Below are 24,867 nucleotides of genomic sequence, written 5' to 3'. Positions count from 1 at the left end.
AGAACTTAGTAAAGCACTTCATACAAAGCAGTATGGTCAGTAAGTATTGACTGTTTTTATTCCACAGCTACTTTCTGTTAGATAAACCATATGAAAATTGCTGAGGTCTTCTTTTCTCTTCTAGAGATTGGGTCTTGCTATCTGGCCCAGGGTGGTCTTGAATTCCTGGCCTCAAGTGATCTTCCTCCCTCAGCTTCCCAAAGTGTGGGGATTACAGTCTGAGCCACTTCACCATGCCCACTGTTTTTGTATGGAAAAAAAAAAAAATCTCGTGTTGGCAGTCTCATGTGGTTTAACTTTATTGATATACACAGTGATGGTCCTTAACCAGAAATGTGAATTACAAGTATCTAGGCAACCTTTTGAAGAACATACACACACTGTCCACATCCTAGACCAGTGAGTCAGGATCTGCATGGATGGGTCCAGGCTAAACGCATTTTTTAAAAAGCTGATTCTTAATTTTACTCTTGGTTAAAAACACTTGTAAGAGAATCTTCCCTTCAGACTGTTTTTGTTTTAATGTTGTTTTCTATGCAAACCCATGGTTTTTGTGTAGTCAGTTGTCTGATGATGAACTAAAACTTAAGGTTTATGACTCTAGAAATTACTATTTTAAATTTTAAGATAAGATCAGATGTCAAGTTTAGATTTATAACTACTCAATCTTAGGAAGAAAAATCTACGTGCTGCAAGATGGTTTCATGATTTTCAGGGAATTTCAAAGTCTTTTTTCTCTAGTTTGTAACTTCTCGGTATCTTTTATATAACTTAAACTTAAGATTTTGTACTTTTCAAACATGCTTTTGTCTTTCATGAAAAAAGGAATTAGCAGGAGTAAACAATCCACAATTTTTTATTGACTTAATGACTCATAATGCAGCATACCTACATGGTTCAAAATTTTAATGTATCCAAGAGAAAATGGAGGGAGTTTCTTTGACTAGCAGTTGCCTCCCTTCACTGATGGCGATTTGTATATTATGCTCCTGTTACTATTCAGAGTTTGGGAATCACTGGGCAAGTTGTCTCTAGGTAAGCTCAAAATTGTGGTTAAAATTTTTCCTTTAGTTCATTGGCAACTACAGAAAAGAGTACTAAAACCCAGAAAATAGAATTCTGAACTTCTTTTAACCTCTCACTATCATGTTTTCTTTAATTTGCATTTCTTAGAAATGAGTTGTGCTTGCTTTAGTGGTATATATCCTTTTTTAAAATACAGAGAAGTTTAGTGTATCTCCTGAACAAAAGTGATCCTCAAATGTGTGAAGCTTTTCATTAGAAATACATACGTGTACTCACACACATACACTTAACAAGGGACAGCCTCTAGTGTTCAGAAGAATTTTTATCAGGAAGAAATATTGTCTTTTATCTAATGCCTTGTTTCCCTTTTGCATTGATTGTATCCATTTTCTCATTGAGCCTACTCATGTGATTGTATTTTTATAGCATTTTTAACATTAAGCTAATATTGCATTTTTGGAACACATTTGACTCTTGAACAACACAGATTTGAACTGCACAGGTTCACTTATATGTAGACTTTTTTCAATGACATGTTTGAAAACTTTTTGGAGATTTGCAAGAATTTGAAGAAAACTTACCGATGTACCTCAGAGACTAGAAATACTGAAAAAAATCAAGAACAAGTGAAATATGTCAAGAATGCATAAGATGTATGTAGATACTAGTCTGTTTTATCATTTACTATAAAATAAACAGAACTATATTATAAAAAGTTAAAATGTATCAAAAGTTACATAAAACATGTAAAGACCATAATTGCACTATTCATAGCTGAGAGAAATATAAGCAAATGTAAAGCAGCAATATTAAATAAAAACTGTGATAGATACTGTACTACTATAATAATTTTGAGGTCCCCTTGTGTTGCCTTTGCAGTGAGCTCAAGTATTGTATCTGCTTAAATTCCAGTGTGGCCCTAGGCATCTCTATATGAATAGTTCATCTCTCCAGTGAATTTGGTGATTAGTGCCATACCATAAGCCTTGAATAACACCATGGGACCCACACTATCATACTTGCATGTGTAACACACTCCCATTATAGTACCCACCCAAGTTTTGGGCCCAAACTTTCAGGATAATCTTTTATTTTAATTTTTTAAAGGAGGGCAAAAGTAGCTGCACAGTGGTGCTGCCTTCTCTCACAAGGGGAGCCAGGCACAGAGTCAGTCACTGTGGAGAAGCCAGGAGTAAGTCCAGGCAGTGGTGATAGTGGTCCAGACAACCTGAGTGCCCGACCTCCCCCAGATGTCTTCTCCCCAGCCTACCCTCATCCTCATATTCTCTCATTTCCCAACATGTCCCTTGGTGGGAATGCAGCCACAGCCACTCCATGGGCGGGCTTATTTCCTGGGAAGCTGGTGTGAGGGGCTCGAGCTCGCATTGCCTGCCCTGGGCTCCTGATGGTAGATCCCTCTAGGGTAGTGGTTCTCAACCTTCCTAATGCTGTGACCCTTTAATATAGTTATGGTGACCCCCAACCATAAAATTATTTTTGTTGCTCTGTAGCAGTTTACAACAGCAGACTACTAGTAGAACTGGGTCTCAGAACCCAGGTCTCCCAGGCCCTAGCTCAGGAATCTTCCTCCTCGGTGTGGTCTCTCGGGGTCCTCAGAATGGAGCCAGCTGCACAAAAGACAAGGCAACCCAGAAAGGGCAGGATCTACTGTCCGGATCCCAGGGCAGGTAGGCTGGCCCTGGTCCTTCACACCAGTCCAGGAAATAAACCCCCCTGGGGTTTTCAGTGGAGTGGCCATCACCATGTTCCCCCTGATAGACATAGGTGGGAATAGGAAATAAGAGGATGTAGGGACAAGAGGGGACAGTTGGGGGAGGCCAGCTGCTCAGGTCATCTGGACCACTCACTCTCACTTGCCATCTGGGCTCCCAGCTTCTCTGCAGCAGATAGGTCCGCACCTGGAGCCTCTTGTGAAAGAAGGAGGCTCCACTGCACAGCCATTTCCACTCTCCTTTTGTCAAGGTCCTAATACTGACTGTGTTGCTGTTGGAAGCATGCCCACTTCCATGATGGCAGCAGCAACAGTGTCTGGTGTAATTGGCTGGGCAGGCAGGAGGCTCCTGCAGCTGCAGCGCCTGCCCGGTGAGGAGGTGGCCAGGGAGGGGAGTAGTGCAGAGGGGGCATGATTGCGTATTCCAGAGTATTTGTTTGCATACAAATATTGTTACTTCTTTCTATAAAACACATAAGCATAAATTAATAATTAAAAACATTTATATAGATATGGAGTTAGTACTACTGATGTATTATGTGCATCTTTATTTTTCCATCAAAAATTTGGGCAAAACAGTGGCCATTATATATAGCAAAATATGATAAGTGCTGCTAGTGATGCTGGAGGTGCTTCTAAGAAGTAAAGTCATGACATAACAAGAAAAAGTTGAGTTGCTTGTTATGTACCAAAGATTGAAGTCTGCAGTGGTGATATTTTCAACATAAATGAACCCAGCATAAGGACCATTGTGAAGGGGGAAAAAAAGGAAGAAAGAAAGGAAAGGAAAAGAATTTGTGAAGCTGTTGCAGCAGCTACATCAGCAGGCACAAAAACCTTGAACTTTTTGCAAAGTACTCTTTTATCTCATGTTGAAAATGCAGTGCTTTTTTGTGGGTATAGGATTCCACCAAGAAAGGCATACCTATAGACTATAATATGATTGGGGAAAAGGTGAAATTATTTTATGACAAAGCAAAAGAAAATGAAGGATCTGAAGGTGGAGAAATTAAAGCCAGCAAAGGATGGTTTGATAATTTTAGGAGGAGGTTTGGCTTTTAAAATGTCAAGATAACAGGAAAAGTAGCTTCTACTGACCAAGAGGCAGCAGACAAGTTCCCAGAGGTTATTTTAAAAAAAAAAAAAAATCACTGAGGACCAGGTATGGTGCTTCACACTGGGAAGCTGAGGTGGAGGATCACTTGAGGCCAGGAGTTTGAGGTCAGCCTGAGCAAGAATGAGATTCTGTCTCTACAAAAATAGAAAAATAATTAGATAGGCATGGTGAAGTGGACCTGTAGTTCCAGCTAATTGGGAGGCTATATTAGCGGGAGGATCTCTTGAGCCCAGGAATATGAGTGAGCTATGGCAGTGAGCTGTAATGGCGACACTGCATTCTACACAGAGTGGCAGAGCAAGACTCTGTCTCAAAAGAAAAAAAAAATCATTGAGGAGATTGATAACTTGGGATATAGAAAAAAAAAATCACTGAAGAGAAAGAATATTTGCCTGAACAGGTTTTTAATAAAGAAGAAATTGCTCTATTTTGGAAAAGAGTACCACCGAGGACATTTATTAGCGAGGAAGAGAAGCAAACACCAGGATTTAAGGCTGGAGGGAACAGGCTAACTCTAACCTGCAAATGCACTTGGGTTTATGATCAGAACTGCCCTAAGGGACTGCCTTTTAAGTTCTTTTGGCGTAGGGCAATACCCCTGACCACCCAGAATCTCAAGAGTTCAACACTGAAGATGTCAAAGTGGTCTCCCTGCCCCCAAACACTACATCTCTAATTCACCCTCTAAATTGAGGGGTCATAAAGACCTTTTAGAGTCAAAACACACAGTACTCCATGGAAAGGAAGCTGTCATCTTTATATACGAGCACCCCAGTAGAGAGAATATCATGAAAGTCTGGAAGGATTGCACTGTTGAAGATGCCATCATTGTTACAGAAAAAGCCCTGGAAACCATCAACCCTGAAACAGTAAATTCCTGCAGGAGGAAACTATCTAGTTGTTTTGCATGTCTCCTCAGGATTTACAACGGAGCCAATCAAGGAAATCACAAAAGAGATTGTGGGTAGGGCAAAAAAGGTGGGTGGTGAAGGGTTTCAAAATAAGCATCTTGGAGACATTCAAGAGCTAATGGACACCACACCAGAGACTGTAACAGAAGATGACTTTTGATGGAGATGAGTGCTTTGGAACCATTGCCAGATGATGAGGAAGAAGTTCAACAAGCGGTGCCAGAAAACAAGTTGCTTTCAGACAGTATTCAGGACGACTTTTGATTTCCTGACATGGACCCTTCTATGATATGCACTGAAACTAAAGCAAACAGTGGACAAAGGATTGGTCCCTTTAGAAACATTGTTAAAGAAATGAAAAAGCAAAAATTCAGACAAATTATGATGCATTTCTATAGAATTACAAAGTGTGCCTGCCTCTCCTGCGCCACCCCCTCTACCTCCTCTGTCTCTGACACCCTGAGACGACAGCAAGGCCAACCCTTTCCCCTCCTCTGCCTCTTTTGCCTACTCAACATGAAAATGACAAGGATTAAGAAGACCTTTATGATCACTTCCACTTAATGAGTAGTAAACATGTTTTCTCTTCCTTATGATTTCCCTTCCCTTCCCTCCCCTCCCCTCCCCTTTCCTTCCTTGTTTTTTGAGACAGAGTCTTACTCTTTCACCCTTGGTAGAGTGCTGTGGTTTCATAGCTCACAGCAACCTCAAACTCTTAGGCTCAAGTGATCCTCTTACCTCAGCCTCCCACGTAACTGGGACCTAACAGAGTGTTTTGGAGATTACAGTGTGTTTTTGGAGACAGGGACTCACACTGTTTTCTAGGCCGGAGTGCCTGCACGCCTAGTGCAATGCCCAACTATTTTTAGGAGACAGGGGGTCTCACTTTTGCTCAGGCTGATCTGGAAATCCTGAGTTCAGGCAGTCCATCTGCCTTGGTCTCCCAGAGTGCAAGGATTATAGGCATATACAGGCATGAGCCACCTTTCTTGGCCATCTTTTTTGTTTGTTTGTTTTTGTTTTTTTGAGACATAGTCTCAAGCTGTTGCCCTGGCTAGAGTGCTATGGCGTCATAGCTCATAGCAGCCTCCAGCTTGGGCTCAAGCAATTCTCTTGCCTCAGTTTTTCTATTTTTAGTAGAGATGGGGTCTCGCTTTTGCTCAGGCTGGTCTTGAACTCCTGAACTCAAGCAATCCACCCACCTCGGCCTCCCGGAGTGCTAAAATTAACACGTGAGCCACCACACTCGGCCTATCATTTTTCTTAATAACATTTTCTTTTATCTGGCCAGGCGTAGTGTCTGATGCCTATAATCGCAGAATTTTGGGAGGCAGGAGCATTGCTTCAGACCAGAATTTCAACCAGCCTGACAGCATAGTGAGACCCTGTCGCTATAAAAAAATTATTTTAATTACCTGGGCATGGTGGTAGACACCTGTAGTCTTAGCTACTTGGAAGGCTGAGGCAGGAGGAGGATCACTTTGGGCCCAGGAGTTTGAGGCTATGTTTGTGCCTCTGCACTCTGTCCTAGACAACAGTATGAGACCTTGTCTCCAAAAACACCCAAAAATGCCCACTTTTTTTTCCTCTAGGTTACTTTATTATAAGAATACAAGTCTGTATTAGTCAACTATGTTATTGGTTAGGCTTCCCAGTCAACAGTAGTCTGTTAGTAGTTAAGCTTTGGTGGGGGCAAAAGAAAAAAGTAAATAAATTAAAAAAAAAATTTTAAAGTTATACATAAATATTTTGACTGTGAAGGAGGGAGAGTTTGGCACCAAGCCCTATATTCAAGGGTCAACTGTATTAGCTCTAAACCATAATGGATTAATTTTTTACTCAAAGATAAACTTCAGGGGTTGCTGATATTTTATGAAATTTCTGAGTTTGTAATGTAGGTTTTTTGGTGTGATTATTGCTAATAACACTGACTTTTTAAAATGATTTGGGTAACTTTTCTTTGCTACCCATAATATTATCTTTTTATGTTTAAAAGAAATTGGCCTTTTTCTGGGCCCCAAGCTTTAAATGAAGTTCATTCTTGCCAGTTTCTTTCATAGTGGTGGTAAAGTTAAAATGGTAAACAGGATCTGAATTTTTTTTTAAGTCTTGGCTTCATATTAGGGCACATTTTTAAAGCTCTGTGTAGTTCAATTTTCTCACCAATGAAGTGTGGATAATAGAATAAAAGTTGTTTTGAGGGTTTCTTGAGATGAGTACATAATTCAAAAAGCGAACAGAACAAGCCCTCATTAAATAAAAAGATTATTTTTCCCAGAGCTATTGTGCTATCCAGGTATTGTGATTTTTTTTTTTAAAAAATCTTTTTCTCCTCTTCTCTGCTTCCCTTGGAATTTTCCTCTCAACTTCTATAATGCCCAGTTGGTTGAATGGTTTGTATAAGTTAGTCCCAGAAGAACATAAAAATCCAAAAATATTAGCATTGGGTGACAAGGCCAAAGAGATGACATTTTCCATCTTCTCTCTATCTCCAAATTGCATATGATGAATTTAATTGATAATGCTCAGTTGTCTTACACATCATTTCAGGTAATATTTTTATTATATTCATTGCCAGAGGGACTCTTTAAATTAAAAGTGACATTTAAATGCCTTACTTTCATACAGTCAGCATCTTCCGGTACACACCAAGAGGTTAGCCTGCGAAAGTGGATATGTGGTACCATATTTAGTCAGTATTTCACAGACTACAGTTTGTACTTACTTTCTTTTTGAAACTGCTCCCTGTTACTCCTTAAAGGGAACTGGCTGCTCACTCACAATTCTACAAGGTAGGAATTCAGCAGGTGGTCTGTGAAAGAGAGTGGTCTGTAGGAAAGATGAATTGGCACAAAGGGAGTCTTCGTTGCTGTAGAATTCTCAGTTTGTAAAAATAATTTCAGTACTTAATTTTCAAGGCCTCAGCTGATCAGTATAACCTCTATAAATTTTGAGTTTTAGCCAACTTATCTCAATACTATGACAAAAACATATTGCGAGGGAAAAATCCGTTTCAGCCCTCTCCTCGCAATGAAGACTGCTGTCTCTGCTTTCTCGTCTCCCCCATTTCTGCCTCCCTTCCACTCCTGCTTCTGTCATATATTGCCTAATCTTAAACTTTGTCATTATTTATGATTCTTTGGTCATCCGTATCAGAAAACTGATTTTTTCTTAAATTTGCTACTGAATAATGGCATTTAAAACCCAAGCTAATTCTGTGTCTTTGAGTTTTTTATAGTTGATAAATTTGAAATATTTTGGGTTTCAAAGTCAAGTTAACTCAGAATTTTAACTCAAGTTTATAATGAAAGCCAGCAAACTAAATTCATGTGTCTATCTCCTCTTATCCTCATCTCCCTGTGAAAAAAACGGGAAAAAAATTTACAAACAGAAATCTGTATGTCTGTGACAGTGCCGAGAATGGGAACAGATCGAGTGACCATGAGCAAACCAGAGACTTTGCAGGTTGTGGAAGGCAGAAAACAGATGGCGTGGATTGATGAAAGCAGGGCGGAAGAAGCTCCAGCCCAGCACATCCCTGAGGGAAGACTTGACTGGAATCTATTCTTCCCCAGAGTCCTGAAGAGCCTTTTAAAAAGCAATGTGTCAATAGGAACAGAGAGCAGAAGAGGTGATAGGACATACGCTGTTAATTAAAGGATTTAGTATGTATGAAAAGCTAACTGGATATCCTGCCCCCACACCCAATACAAAGACTACAACGATTTCCTGTGCTAGTTTTAGAAATTTACTTCCTAAAAAATTTCTTTCAACTCTCAGCCTGGGAGGACTATGATGAGTTCTAATGAAGTGTTAGCAAGGGTAAACTCTCCTTGTTTTGATATTTGGAGAGATAATCTGTCATCCTGTTCCTTGCCCATCAGTCCCAAAGTGAACCTGGTCTGTTGTGGGAAGCAAGATCTACCAACAACAGAGGAATCCTGGTACAGTGCTAATGTTGACATGAAATTATGTAAAATGTGGTACATAATACTATTGCTAGATAAAGGATATGAACAAATAATTCACAAAGTACGTAAATATTACATAGAAAAAAGTGCACCCTCTTTAATCAAAGATGTAATTAGAAATAATGAGATCTTTTTCACAGCATATAATCAGTAGATTTTTTTTAAAAGAATACCTATTGCTAGTAGGGATATTATGAACAATTGTATTTTCAATTGTTCAGGAGGAGGATTGAGACTACAGCACTTTTGAAAAGCATTTGGACAATATGTATTATAAGCCTTAAACAGTCCATTCATTCATTTTCCATTTGTTAGACTCTGTCTCATGGGAAGTACTTTAAATGTAGAAATAGATGGTCATCCACACCTTTCCCCACTCAGAAAAATTGATTCAAGATGGATAAAGGACTTAAATTTAAGGCATGAAACAATAAAAATCCTCAAAGAAAGCATAGGAAAAACACTGGAAGATATTGGCCTGGGGAAAGACTTCATGAAGAAGACTGCCACGGCAATTGCAACGACAACAAAAATAAACAAATGGGACTTCATTAAACTGAAAAGCTTCTGTACAGCTAAGGAGACAATAACCAAAGCAAAGAGACAACCTACACAATGGGAAAGGATATTTGCATATTTTCAATCAGACAAAAGCTTGATAACTAGGCTCTATAGAGAACTCAAATTAATCCACATGAAAAAAGCCAACAATCCCATATATCAATGGGCAAGAGACATGAATAGAACTTTCTCTAAAGATGACAGAGGAATGGCTAACAAACACATGAAAAAATGTTCATCATCTCTATATATTAGAGAAATGCAAATCAAAACAACCCTGAGATATCATCTAACCCCAGTGAGAATGGCCCACATCACAAAATCTCAAAACTGCAGATGCTGGCGTGGATGTGGAGAGAAGGGAACACTTTTACACTGCTGGTGGGACTGCAAACTAGTACAACCTTTCTGGAAGGAAGTATGGAGAAACCTCAAAGCACTCAAGCTAGACCTCCCATTTGATCCTGCAATCCCATTACTGGGCATCTACCCAGAAGGAAAAAAATCCTTTTATCATAAGGACACTTGTTTTATCATAAGGACACTGTTTATTGCAGCTCAATTTACAATCGCCAAAATGTAGAAACAGCCTAAATGCCCACCAACCCAGGAATGGATTAACAAGCTGTGGTATATGTATACCATGGAATACTATTCAGCCATTTAAAAAAATGGAGACTTTACGTCCTTCGTATTAACCTGGATGGAAGTGGAAGACATAATTCTTAGTAAAGCATCACAAGAATGGAGAAGCATGAATCCTATGTACTCAATTTTGATATGAGGACAATTAATGACAATTAAGGTTGGGGGGGAAGCAGAAAGAGGGAAGGAGGGAGGGGGGTGGGGCTTTGGTGTGTGTCACACTTTATGGGGGCAAGACATGATTGCAAGAGGGACTTTACCTGACAATTGCAATCAGTGTAACCTGGCTTATTGTACCCTCAATGAATCCCCAACAATAAAAATAAATAAATAAATAAATAAACCTCCTTGTAACAAAGGCTGAATGGAGGCCTTTCGAGGCAACTTGGAAGTGTGTCTTACCCCAGTAGTCCTCAACCTCAGCCCAAATAAACTCTCTATATTTAAAAAAAAAAAAAAGAAATAGATGGTCATCCATTATAATTTTTTAAGAATTTATAACAGGCTTAATGTCTAATGCTACGGGATTTAGTAAGTAAACTGCTCTATATATACAGGATGATACATTAATAACCATTAAAAATTATAGTTATGAAGGCAACAAAACATAGAAAATCAAGTGTGACTTAAGTAGGAAGGAATGCAGAAGGCAGAATGATGTATTACAGTGTAATACATGAAGTACCTGCCCCCATCCCTCCATCTCTGTACTTTATTCTGAGAAACTTGAAGTCAGGAATTGTAGCTTGCTCATCTATATACTTACCCTCCAACCTCTCTCAATGCCTAGCACAGCATCTTACTCACAAAATAGACATATGTTGATGCAGAATATGGAAACAAGAAAAAGAAAAAGGAAATCCAAAGGCAAAGCAAAAGATCCGAGAAGCTACTATCTAAAGGGATAATTTACTTATAAAATATGTATTAAGAAGTAGAATTTTAGCAGATGTCTTGATGTAATCAATACTTAGATTCTTTTTAAATACTTCAATTAATAATGGTTTACTTTTAATCTTTTTTTTTCAATATTCTAATTTGTGATTTGGTGTGGTAAGTCTTAAGCAAGTGTGCTACTCATTTTTAAGCTTTATCAATCAGGAATGATTAATTCAGTTATTTTTTCTGCTTTAAAAAACTTTTTTTAATTGGCAAAGTGTGCATAGACAACTTTTTATTCATAAATATACCAACAAGAGAAACTCTAACAGACTTAATTTATAACTGATACAGAGAACCTAAACCAGTTATAAATCAAATAAATTATATTTAAAAAATGAATCAGTGCTTGTAGTACAGTGATTACAGTGCCGGCCACATACACTGAGGCCAGCTAAACAAGGACAAACAAAAAAATAGCCAGACGTTATGGTGGGCACCTGTAGTCCCAGCTACTTGGTAAGAGAATCATTTAAGCCCAAGAGTTTGAGGTTGCTGTGAGCTGTGATGCTTCAGCACTCTACTGAGGGTGATGTAGGGAGACTCTGTCTCAGGGAAAAAAAAAGGAATCTATTAAGCATCCAGGCTTTGAATATTACTTCTTTATTCAGTTTTATAGCTGTTAAATTCAGTGAATAAAAACATTTTATGTGCTTAATTTTTAAATATGTAATATATTCATGTTCAAAATTCAAAAGGTTATGTATCTCTCTAGAGTTAGCAAAACATGTTCTTTACAATTAATAATTACTAATGATTTCCTAAACTGCATAATCTTATTTTGAAAGCACATTAGGGATTTAAAAACAAATGTTAAAATAGCTGGTGGCGCCTGTGGCTCAGTGAGTAGGGCGCCGGCCCCATGTACCGAGGGTGGCGGGTTCAAACCCAGCCCCGGCCAAACTGCAACAAAAGAATGGCCGGGTGTTGTGGTGGGCACCTGTAGTCCCAGCTGCTCGGGAGGCTGAGGCAGGAGAATTGCTTGAGACCAGGAGCTGGAGGTTGCTATGAGCTGTGTGAGGCCACGGCACTCTACCAAGGGCCATAGAGTGAGACTCTGTCTCTACCAAAAAAAAATAGCTGTAAATAGGCTGGGTGGACACATGCCTAGTAATTCTAGCCCTCTGGGAGGCCCAGGCAGGAAGATTGCTTGAGGTCAGGAGTTTGAGACCAGCCCGAGCAAGAGTGAGACCCCACTTATACTAAAAATAAAAAAATTAGCTGGGTATGGTGATGTGCATCTAGTCTCAGCTACTCGGGTGGCTGAGGCAGGAGGATCACTTGAACACAGGAGTTGGAGGAGGCAGTGAGCTCAGGCTGAGGTCATAGCATCCTAACCCAGGCCACACTCAAAGGAAAAAAAAAAGGCGTAAGTAATAATTTATAAGCTGTCTAGTCTTCCACCTTTTAGATCCCAGCTTATTACTTATTTTTCAACATTGCTAAAAACATTCGGGTCATTATGTGACAAAACCTTACTTAAGCTGATCTAAATAAACTGCTTATACTTCAACTATCCTCAAATTCTTTTAAAAGATCAGTATTGATTTCCATCCTTTCCCTGCACTAACTTCACTCCTACCCCCACCCAGTCAGATAAAGCTGTTTGTTACCGATATTCACTCAAGCCAGAAAATTGCTCGGAAAGACTTCATTTTCCTTCCTCCCTCATGTCTAATCTATCCCCTAGTTCAGCTGACTCTGTTATAATTTCTCTTGAATCCATCCATGTCTCCTCCCTCGTCTAAACTCAAGTCATCCTCCTGTAGCCTCCCAACTGTTCTCCCTGCCTTCTGAGTCCTAGTCTCTCACTTAAAAGCTGCTGGTAGTTCTCTGTTGCTCTAAGGATAAAAATCCCAGGGACTGGCTTATAAAGTTCTGTCTTCTGGGCTCACTGCGTTGCTCAGGCTGGTCTTGAACTCCAGCCCTCAAGTGATCCCTCCCTCCTTGGCCTCCCAAAGTGCTGAGATTATAGCCTGAGCCACCCTGCCTAGCCCCTGTTTCTCACCATCTCGTGGAGGTGCACTTGGTTTGTTAATGCTCTTTCAAATCTCATTTTAGACATCACTTTTTCGTGTATTCTTGGAAGTGTTTGGTTTATTAGTTTTAACTGTAATGAGGGCTACCTTTGTGCTACCAGTAATAATTTTGCACTGACTGGAGAACTGAACATATTATATTGTGTATAAGGCTAGAGTCTTCTAAAAAGATGCCGGAATGTTTAAGTTATCCTCTATTGAATATTTAACATGTATTAGACAGCTTACACTGCTATTTTGTTACATTAACTTCAGTGTTACAAACAACCCGAGACTCAGGGAGATAAAATAATGTGAGCCTTTGCGATTTTTAAGGTTCTATGCTTTGCTGTCTGACGACATAACTGGCAAAGTCATACAAATAAATTTTATTTTGCAGACAAAGCAAAATATGAAGCCATCTTCAAGGAATTTTCAACTACTGTACCTTTAAAACAGATTATTGCTTTTCTTCAGTTTTTGTTATAATTTTTTGTTCTTATTCAGTGCAATTTAGGTAATTTGAAAATACTAAGTTGTTACATTTCAAAAGTAGAACAATATTTAAGGGATTTTCTAACTTTGAATGTTGTTCCTATAGAACATGGTTGTTTTCTTTTTTTTTTTTTTTGTAGAGACAGAGTCTCACTGTACCGCCCTCGGGTAGAGTGCCGTGGCGTCACACGGCTCACAGCAACCTCTAACTCTTGGGCTTACGCGATTCTCTTGCCTCAGCCTCCCGAGCAGCTGGGACTACAGGCGCCCGCCACAACGCCCGGCTATTTTTTTGTTGCAGTTTGGCCGGGGCTGGGTTTGAACCCGCCACCCTCGGTATATGGGGCCGGCGCCCTACTCACTGAGCCACAGGCGCCTCCCATGTGGTTGTATACTTTAAAATGGAGGAAGAACTTTGAAGAGTTTAAGGAGTTACTATTACTAATGTTATGTTTTGCCTAGGCTTCCTTCCATCTTCTTTTTATAATAATTACTGACTAAATAATAAGGCTTTATAAATACTCAAAACATAGTACTTTCTTTGTCACTTTAAATTTGTTAGAGAATTGGGGGACACCAAAAGCATGACACATAAAGCACAAATTAATAATCGGATTTTATTAAAAGTAAAGGCTTCTACACTTAAAAAATATGCCAAGAAAATGGGAATATAAATCACAGACTGCGAGCAAATATTTTCAAAATATGTCTTTGGTAAAGGATTTGATTCAGAATATACAATGAATTCTTACAACTCACTAAAAATACCAAAAAAATAATTTTTTTTTTTTTTTTTGCAGTTTTTGGCCAGGGCTGGGTTTGAACCCACAATCTCCGGCATATAGGGCCGGTGCCCTACTCCTTTGAGCCACAGTTACTGCCCACCCACAAAAATATTTTAATGGGAAAAATATTTGAACACTCAAGTCATATGGATGGCAAATAACCACATGAAAAGATACTCAACATTAGTTATTAGGAAAATGCGAATTAAAACCACAACAAAATACCACTGCACATGCACTAGACCGCCTAAAATTAAAAGACTAGGACTGTACTACTATCATTAATATAACTATAATTAATAGTCTTTTTTATTGTCTGAGTTTTATGCCTTTACCAAAATAGATTCTTCTTGTCCCAAGAACAGGATCTATTTCCCTTTATTGGTCACCTTTTTTGTTGTCTAAGCATCATTATTAAATTGTTTCCATGTATGTCTTATACAGACTATGCTAATGTTATGCCTAGCTGTATACTCTTTGTGAGTCAGTTGTAAATTGGATCTTTTCTTTCATCATGTATTCTAACTAGTTATTCGGAAAGAACTTAATTTTATTTACTATATTGTTTATATAATTACCCTTTGAAATGTCTTATTTGTAGCAGCTTTTCAGTTGATTGCTTTGACCTTTGTAGATGTGAAATTATGTTATTGGTGAATAATGATCATTGGCTTCTTTATTTCTCTTGGTCATCGGGTGCTGCTTTCAGAACAGTGCTAAGAGTGATGACAGTGAACTCCCTCATCTTACTCCTGATGTTAAAAGAGATGATTTTATTTTGTCATTAAACATATTTTTATGGTTTGGGGTTTTAAGTAGCCAGTTTCTGTGTGTATTAAGTAAGTGAATGCCAATCTATTTCTACTTTTTAATGAGCAGTGGACTTTGAATTTTGTCAGATACTATTCCATAACCTGTAGAGATAATCTTATGATTTTTTTTTATCCGTTAATATCAGGAATTATATTGACTTTCTAAAATATTAAGCCATTCTTGCATATCTGACTGAATCCCACCTGATCAATTTGTGTTGTGCTGGGTAGAGTGCTGTGGCATTACAGCTCACAGCTCACAGCAACCTCAAACTCTGGGCTTAAGCGATTCTCTTGCCTCAACCTCCCAAGTAGCTGGGACTACAGGCACCCACCCTAACACTTGGCTATTTTTTGGTTATAGTTGTCATTGTTTGGCAGGCATGGGCTGGATTCGAACCTGCCAGCTCTGGTATATGTGGCTGGCGCCCTAGCCACTTGAGTGAGCTACAGGTGCCAAGCCTGGTTTATTCTTTTTAATATAGCAGATTCTGTTAACATTTTTCATTTAGAGATTTTTGGCCCATATTCATGTAATATGTCAATCTTCTTTTCCTGTTTCTTTGTTAGAACTTGGCATCGGTGTTAGGCTAGCTCTCTAAAAACAATATAGAAGCTTTCTGTATGCTCTGAACATTAAATAGTACAGATTGAGTGTACCTTTTTTTTTTTTTTTTTGAGTCAGGGTCTTACTGTGTCACCCTCGGGAGAGTGCCCTGGTGTCAGAGCTCACAGCAACCTCAAACTCTTGAGCTTAAGCGATTCTCTTGCCTCAGCCTCCCAAGTAGCTGGGACCACAAGCGCCCGCCACAACCTGGCTATTTTTTGGTTGTAGTTGTCATTGTTGTTTTGCAGACCTGGGCTGGGTTCGAGCCCACCAGCTCCAGTGAATGTGGCTGGCGCTCTAGCCGCTGAGCTACAGGCACCGAGCCTTATTTTATTTTTTATTTAGACAAAGTCTCAAAATGTTGCCGACGCTGGTCTTGAACTCCTGGACTCGAGCAATCCACCTGCCTCAGCTTCCCAAATAGCTGAGATTATAGGCACACACTACCATGCCCAGCTGAAGGTAATTTTATGCAGTATTTTTAGTAAGTGTGTCTGTGCAACAAAATTAGTGTACATCGGATCATTTTATTACCTTTTGTGGGCATGCTTTGGTTGGGAAATCTGGGTATTTGTGCAGCAGAAGAGGCTGGAAGTGCCTTTTTTCCCCTCAGGGATACTGAATAAAATGTTTTGTACATCTGCATCTTGACTGAGGCCCATCACATGAGGTCAGGTGTGGAATTTGCTGCTTGTGGCATCATGTCAGTGTTCAGAAAGTTGCAGATTTGGAAGCATTTTGGATTTCCGATTTTCAGATTAGGGATGGTCAACCCATATGGATGATACTTGTTCTCTAAACAGTTTTGAAAATACTCCTGTGATATTGTCTGGGCCTGGTAATAAAAAATAGCTTTAAATCCCTTTCAAAATACAATTATGTATCTCCTTTTCTTAGTCAAGTATATTGCAACTCTTCTAAAATTATTCATTTTATAATAAATTCTAGGGGAGTTTTTTGGAGCAGATATTCTTACTGCAGATAGGAAGTGTCATAGTAGTTTGTAGAAAATACTTTCCAGTTTTGAGAGAGATTCACTAATTTGGCTTCTATCTACTTGTGATTTGTAAAGATTAGATCAGTGAACTTTATTGATCATAAGCCTTCAATATACTATTTAAAGTGTGGAATATGGGAATGCTTTATTACTAAGGCATCTTTTCACAACTTTTACCAGTCAATATTTTTGTTTAAAGCCTAAAACAGGTTGTATATCTCTTGATATGCACATAGGGGCCAGAAGTGTTTTGGATATCAAATATTTTAGATTTGGGAACATTTGCATTATACTTATTGGTTTAACATCCCTAATCCAAAATGTTCCAATGAGAATTTTCTTGGGGATGGACAAACTTTTTCTTTCTGGAAAAGGCTAACAGTAAATATTTTAGGCTTGTAGGCCACTAAATTCTCTGTCACATATTCTTTTTGATTTTGTTTACAACCCTTCAAAAATATAAAAACCATTCTTAACTCATAGGTCATGTAAAAACATGCCAAGGGAGCTGTAGCTTGCAGATTCTTGCACACATATTGTTATCAACTGCTGGATAAAGCATTGGTGTCCCCATATAGTCTTACTTGGATTTCTCATATCAGTAAGGTAAAGTATATTCAGAATCATCTGTATTCTGTTTTCTGTGATTATTCATATTTTTTGTCCAGTTTCCTACAGTTTTTTATGTTATTTATAGAACTCTTTATGTAGAGAAATTATCTCTTATCTGTGAAATGAGTTGCAAATATTTTTCCTTTTTATCTTTAATTTTTTTACTTGGCTTATAGCAGATTTTGTCATACAGAAGTTATTTTGTTTTTTCAGTTGACAAAAGTAACTGCATTTTCATGGAGTAAATACAATGTCTTGATACGTATAATGTATGGTAATCAAAATAAAAAATATAGATTGCTCTACAAACTTGGATGCTATTCTTGCATAGGGGCCATGCTAATCTTCTCTGTATCATTCCAATTTTAGTATTTATGCTGCCAGAGTGAGCCAGAAATTTTTTTTTAGTAAAATTTATCAGAATTATTTTATGACCTAGGTTTTATGTAATGGTTTTAGGTCTTCCCTGCTCTTAAGGTTATAAAATAATTCTTTTGTGTGTTTCTCTTGTGCCTTAGTAATTTTATTTTGTTGTTTAAATCTTTGGTCCACTTAGACTTTATTGGTGTAAGGAACATAGATGCAACTTTATTTTCTTCTGGCTCGTCAGTTGTCTCCACATCACTTATTATTCCGTCTTCCCCCCACTTCCCGTTTGGAGTGCCACCTTTATTACACATTATATACTACTGTGTACATTTGGACCTATTTTTGTATATTCTGTTCTGTTGACCTATCTAGACAGGCTTGCTTTTGAATTGCAACTCCCTTACCAATTATCTGTGTGATTGTATTTTATGTATTACTTTTATTTGCACAATCAAACACAGAAATAACCCATCTGTCTTCATCCCACACCTGTAACCTGCTCTAGGGAGACATGCTCTGCCTCTGTTATGTGCTGGGTCCCACCCCTCCCATCGGCTCTGGGACACGGCTCCTTGAGTCACCATGTCTCTCAATATCATTTTAATATCACTATAAAATGATATTTTTAAAGTAAAATCCTTGTTCCTAAGAGCCCCTTACAGTTACCCCATTTCTCTGTTGCTTTACTTTCTGTTTCTCCTCAACCCACTCCTTTCTTACTTCATTTAGTGAAATGACTCTTCCCGACGTTACCAGCAACTTCCATCTTGGTAAGTCTAGTAATCAGTTCTCTTTTTGTCTTTCTTTTTTTGGGGGGGGTTGGGGGGCCAGAGTCTCACTATGTCACCCTCCTTAGGGTGTTGTGGTGTCACAGCTCACAGCAACCTCCAACTCTTGGGCTTAAGCAATTATCTTGCCTCAGCCTCCCAAATAGCTGGGACTACAGGCGCCCGGCACAATGCCCAGCTGTTTTTTTTTTGTTGCCGTTGTCATGGTTTGGCAGGCCTGGCCTGGGTTCGAACCTGGGAGCCCCAGTGTTTGTGGCCAGCACCCTAGCTGCTGAGCTACAGGTGCCGAGCCCTCTTTTTGTCTCTTATCTCACATTGCCTTTCAGTCTCTCAGCTTGATTTGAGCTCAGCAGCTTCAGTGACTGTACAATCACCAGATTTCCTCCCACTGAAGCAGCCTGTTGAGTTGTCTCAGGGCTCTTCCTCTGCTGCTTTCCCATATCCATCTCCATCTGATCCCTTTGGTTTTATGACTTTAAATACCATTTGTAACTCGCCATGCAAATTTTTGCCTCTCTCTCTATCGTAACCATTAAAATCCAGACTAGAACTTGCAATTTCCTGTTCAGTAACTACAGTTGGCTGTCTACTATGCAAGCAGAGCTTGGGGTTTCTTTCCCAGACCTTTCTTCCTAAGCTTTCTCTCCTTCAGGTAGTAGTGTTAGGTCCATGTGGCGGTTCCCTGGTCTCCTGGCTCCTAGTGTCAAGACTGAGTACTGTTACTGAGTCGAGCCAGTGACCAGCGATACAAATACAAAGCATTCCACATAGTTTACTACAGGCAAAAGAAAAAGAAGCTATAAAAAGTAAAAGTGAAGAAGAAAGCAACACAAAATGAAAAATTGTGAGGAACAGGCGAGTCTCCACATGTGGAGAAAGAACTGGAGTCTGAGCACACACTGCCTTTTATAAGCTCACTAGTTTGTCCCGCCTTTCTCCTGGCAGGATTGGTTGTTGTTTCCTGCCCTTTAGAGTGATTGGCATAGTATAATAAATTACATCACAGGTTATAAAACAGTGGTTGGGGGTGGCACCTGTGACTCAAGGAGTAGGCCACTGGCCCCATATACCAGGGGTGGCGGGTTCAAGCCTGGCCCCCGCCAAAACTGGAAAAAAAAAAATAAAGTCAAAACGATGGTTGTATAACAATTTCTCTTTCTACACATGTGTCTTCCCTAGAATCCTCCATGAAGCTCCAACTAATTAGATGATAATGAACTCTAGGTCAGTTAAAAGTCACTAGGAACTTTGTACTATGTATATTCCTGCCAGGGAATAGTTCTAGCTGCAGTTTGGTTCCTAACTACGATTTGGTTCTCACTCTCTGCCCTCAGCCACCTCCTTGCCACCTGTTTACCCTCCACCAGACGTAGCAGTAGTTCTACCACACATTCAGATATTTAGGCAAAATCGTAAAAGTGACTCTTGCTCTCTTCCGTCCAGTCAATCAGCAAGTCCTGTCGACTGTTTCTCCAAGGTGTATCCCAAGTAACATAGTGGTTAGGAGGAGAGCCAGGTTGCTTCAGTTTGCATCTGGCGCAGCCTCGAGCAAGTTGGCATCTGTGACCCAGATTCCTCATCTGCTAAATGAAGTTAAATAGTTAGTTATGAAGTTAAAATACCTCATAGGATGGTTAATATATGAAATGTAATATTTAACCAAATTAGTATGTGCAAAGTGCTTAGAACAGTGTCTGACAGTGAGTGGTAAGTGAATTGTTGTCCCAGAGTGAATGGTGCTAGTAGTTGTGTTGTAACTAGTATTATTACCATTTCTGCTGCTCCTCTCTTGGATGGACCATTGTACTTAAACTCCTGCACTTCTGCTGTCCCTTCTCCATACCCTACCCAGGATCTTCCTTTTAATTACAAATTACATCACTGTCCTGCTTTAAAACTCTCCAGAAGCTTCCCGTTGTAATTCTAATAAAATCCAAACAGCTGAGTGAAGGGCTCATCTACAACTTGGACTTTAGCTAACAAATGCAAACAATGTAACCTAATTGTTTGTACCCTAATATTAATCTGAAATTAAAAAAAAAAAAATCCAACAGCTTTCCGTGCATTTAAGGCTTTTCCCTCTTTGCTTTAGCCTATCTCTCCATCTCACATTATGTTCCTCCCGGCACACTCTAGATGCTGTAGTTTCAATGTGTCTTCCACATTTCATGTGGTGGAAACTCCCCAAATTCATGTGTTGATTGGAGATGGGGCCTTTGTGAGGCAATTAGGATTAGATAGCATCATCAGAGTGTGGCCCCTGGTGGGACTGATAGCTGTATAAGAAGAGGAAGAGAGACCTGAGCCAGCGCACTCTTGCCCTCTCACCACGTCATGCCTTCTGCCGGAAGTGGAGTAGATGCGGCACTGTGCACTTGGACTTCCTAGTCCCAGATACTCTGTTAGAGCAGTAGAAAGCAGACTGAGACACTAGGCTTCATCCACTCTGCTCTCCTCTAGTCCCTAGAACGTTCTAACCCTCTCCTGTCTTAGGGGGATGCACTTGGTATCCCCTGTGTCTGCAGCACTCTTCCCTCAAAACTGGTTCCTTCATAATATTCTCTCATTCTTCATCCCATTGCCCCCTTATTTTCTTCATTGCACTTAGCACTAATGGGATTCTCTTACTTATGTAAGCTTGTCTCAAGTTCCAAATGCACAGTGGCTTTGGCTTCTTTGCCGTTCAAAACAACGTTTAGACCAGAGTTCAGGAGCTAAGTTGTGGAGTGCCAAGTTTTTTGATGGGGTATGGGAAATGTTTCTTTGATGGGAGCCGCTTTTCCTAGTCTGAAACGTGCAGCTCCTAGGGAATGTTTGCATTTTGGAGAAATGTCTTTGGGAATCTCTGCCATTTTTATTTCTGAGTCACAGACTACTTTAAATTGTTCTGTAAGGAAAAGTATTTTAACCCAGTTGGAGTACCTGCTAAATGTTCTGCTTGAAAAAAATATACACAACTCTTAGAGTATTAATTGATGTGGTAATACCTTGAGCTCTTGTGATATTTACTATTTTAAAAATAGTAGTTATGTAGCTGTGAAATGATTACAGGTATTCATAAGTGAGGATCATAACAGAAAGAAGTAATTTCCTGATTTACTGAGAAACACCAACAACAGCATCCTTCATAAACTGGCTTAGACTTGGTATCTTTTAGACTTTTCGTTTATTTCAGTTATATTACAGTTCTTGCTGTTTTTGAGGCTTGTTCTTGATACCCAGGTAAACGAGATGCTCAGTTCTTAATTAGTTGAACTGGACTTTTAGCTTATATGTGTACATTTTTTGCCATACCCTTCACAATTCAAACTGATTCTGCTAAAATGTTTTCGTAATATAATGATCAGAACGGCATCAGAAATTACATGTGCAGTGTGACCTCAATTATGTAAACATAGAAAGCAATCTAAAACAAAACCTGGCCTTCTCCATGCTGAACGCAGAAACGTAGCAAACAGATGCATGTTCTAAGGAAAATGAAGGCACCCTAGATCCAACTATATAAGGTAGATTGGCCATTTACTTCCACAAACACACGTTCTGGTAATGTGGTAGTTGGGGTGCACAGTGTTGGATTCTATTAATAATTATAAACTAGATGCAAGTATTTAAGTTAGATTGGCCGTCTACTTCCACAGACACATGTTCTGGTAATGTAGTTGGGGGTGCACAGTGTTGGATTCTATTAATAATTATAATTCTACCAGATTTGGGGGATGAGATTTCATTTTTTTATAAAATAGTAAGTAAGCCTTTCAATGAGGTCCTTAATGTAAGTATAGCGAAGGTACTAGCTATCTTTTTTTGGTCACTTGTTTCTTTGAAGTTAGAAATAATATGTCTGCACTTACTGCTGTTGACACAAATAAATGTGAAAACAGAGAGATCGTTTAGCCTGTTTTCATAATCTGTGTGGGTATATTTCAGTACAGTTGCACTCCATTATTGTCAGCATATGGTTGGACTCGGAAATTTTTACTTTGGTCATAGCTTATTACTGAAACCAGCTATTCTAAGAGAAATACCCTTGAGTCACAGGCTTGTTTTATTGCCAGGGTATTCTCTAATAAGTGGTTCTTCCCTGAAGTGAGCATGCTTCATTTGTCAGCTTGAACTCTGAGAACATACCTCTTTCCTACACTAGAATTCTGAAGGATGTGCTGAGCATTACTTATTCTTTTCTTCTCTTAGATTCTTCTTCTTAATCCTTTGGTGAAAACTCTGTGACAAAAGATGGCCACAAATAAGCCCAAGGGTCAGAATTCTTTGGCCTTGCACAAAGTCATCATGGTGGGCAGTGGTGGTGTAGGCAAGTCTGCTCTGACTCTGCAGTTCATGTATGATGAGGTAAGTGTGGGTTTTATAATGCATATTGAAGTTTGGGCTTTCAGAGAATATTTTGTTAGCTTAGTTTTGTTGCTATTTTGGATGGATTCTTTGACTACTTACTGCTAATGTTGTTTTTCATTTTTAGGTTCAGAGCTAACGGTCTGTGTATGACTTGATTTTACAAGTCAAAAACTCAAGATTCTTTAAAACCTCATGCTGTAAAAACAAAGCAAAATTGAAAGTAATACCTATTTTTTGAGTAATCTAATTATGGCTTTTTTATAGTTAAGGTTTTAATGGAGAGTCCCACCTTTAATTAATAGACCGGTAAATACAGTACTTAATTGAGACTTGAGATTAACACATATAAAGTGTCTTTTAATGACCTCAGTTTAAAAAATCATGTATTGTGTGTTTGGCATGGCACTGTGTTCTCCATTAAACAGGTAAGGGCTGTGTCACTAAATTTATCATTACTGGGCAGGTTACAGATTTTACATGTATTTATATTAGACTTTTTCGTTCCAAAGTTAAGGTCGCAGCCTATATGCAGCAATTTATTCTTTCTCTAGAGGACTGGTGTCAAGTCTCAGATGGAGAGCCAGTGTAAGTGTTAATCTTCAATTCTTCCTGCCAACAGAAGCCAGGTTTTATGGGGTTCTTTCAAAATGTGTGTGAACGTACACCCATGGTAACAGTGTTATCAGAAGGTTTATCAAGGTAGATCAAAGTAAGACTTAATGGAGTTGATAAGATTGAGAATAAAAAGTGCTTTCATTGTACTATTTTAAAAATTAAAAGTTTAAGGAAAAATTTCAAATTTGACTCTCTGCAGAATAATATAAAGCACTTTATTGACATGGCTTATTTGGTCTCACTTTATCGCCCTTGGTAGAGTGCTGTAGTGTCACAGCTCACAGCAACCTCCAACTCCTGGGCTTAGACAATTCTCTTCTCTCAGCCTCCCGAGTAGCTGGGACTACAGGTGCCCCCCACAACACCCAGCCATTAACATTACTTTCATTGCTTACCTAAATACTGACTTCTAAGTTATTTCTGCAGTTTTCACAGGAAAATTTGTATTTAGAGTCACTTAGAAAAGATGTTCCTGTAAATTTGACAAAATACATGTGTAAACACTGCAGGTACAGTTTTTTAAGGAAGAAAAGTACAGTTTTCAGGCTGTAAACAGCTCAGAGGTAATAGCTCAGTTGTCTAAAATGAAAATGTAAATTAATATCGTGTTTACCACTAGAGGACACTGAGTACAGAATTCTTTATACTATTTTGGCAGCTTCACATGGATCTATAATTATTTCAAAATAAGAAGTTTTAAAAGTTAAAAATAGTGATTTAGACCAGACACGGTAGCTCACACCTAGAATCCTAGCTAGCACTCTGGGAGGCTGAGGCAGGTAGATCACAGGTTCTAGACTGGCCTGAGCAAGAGCAAGACCCCATCTCTTAAAAATAGCCGGGTATTGTGGCGGGCACCTGTAGTCCCAGCTACTCAGGAGGCTGAGACAAGAGAATCGCTTGAGCCCAAGAGTTTGAGGTTGCCATGAGCTGTGACGCCACGGCACTCTACCCAGGGTGACAAGGGAGGCTTTGTCTCAGAGAAAAATAATGGTGATTTCAAAATGGATGTTTTTCCTCTTCTAGTTTGTGGAGGACTACGAGCCTACCAAAGCAGACAGCTATCGGAAGAAGGTGGTCCTGGATGGGGAGGAAGTTCAGATCGATATCTTAGATACAGCTGGGCAGGAGGACTATGCTGCAATTAGAGACAACTACTTCCGAAGTGGGGAGGGCTTCCTCTGCGTCTTCTCCATTACAGAAATGGAGTCCTTTGCAGCCACAGCTGACTTCAGGTATATCCAAGAGTAATGTCATTGTGCCTAATGTACTATACAACTGTGTCTTTTCCAGTTGTAAAAGGTTCTCACTTGTTAATTTTTTACTCTGCCTTATTGTGTTTATTCCCTTCTTGATATCAGTCTATGACTGCTTACTCTGTATGTACATACAGGTACTCAGGATACTTTGCATAATCTTACAGCTACCCTGGTGCCAGCTGTATTAGAGCTTGACCTTGTGACAGCCACAAATACCAAAAGTCTCTTTGCATTACTGGAGTATTTCTCTTTAGAACA

The 24,867-nt window shown here is 39.1% G+C and overlaps 1 protein-coding gene and 1 non-coding gene across 3 annotated transcripts in view; one reads left to right on the top strand and one right to left on the bottom strand.

Annotated features, from left to right (window-relative positions):
* RALA (RAS like proto-oncogene A) overlaps positions 1-24,867 on the top strand; it is a 91,228-nt gene that overhangs the window by 41,432 nt on the left and 24,929 nt on the right. For both annotated transcript variants that reach the window (XM_053553602.1, XM_053553603.1), the window contains exons 2-3: positions 22,577-22,732; positions 24,377-24,585. In XM_053553602.1, the coding sequence (XP_053409577.1) occupies positions 22,619-22,732; positions 24,377-24,585 (323 nt within the window). In that variant the 5' untranslated portion in view covers positions 22,577-22,618. The remainder of the gene's footprint in view (positions 1-22,576; positions 22,733-24,376; positions 24,586-24,867) is intronic.
* Positions 17,515-17,621, bottom strand: LOC128560560 (U6 spliceosomal RNA). The gene has a single exon (XR_008373054.1). It is a non-coding gene; the product is annotated as a U6 spliceosomal RNA (small nuclear RNA).

This window comes from Nycticebus coucang, chromosome 11, assembly GCF_027406575.1.
Source record: "Nycticebus coucang isolate mNycCou1 chromosome 11, mNycCou1.pri, whole genome shotgun sequence".
Taxonomy (NCBI): Eukaryota; Metazoa; Chordata; class Mammalia; order Primates; family Lorisidae; genus Nycticebus; species Nycticebus coucang.
The sequence above is the reverse complement of the archived record's forward strand: the minus strand, read 5'-3'. Positions and strand labels throughout refer to the sequence as shown.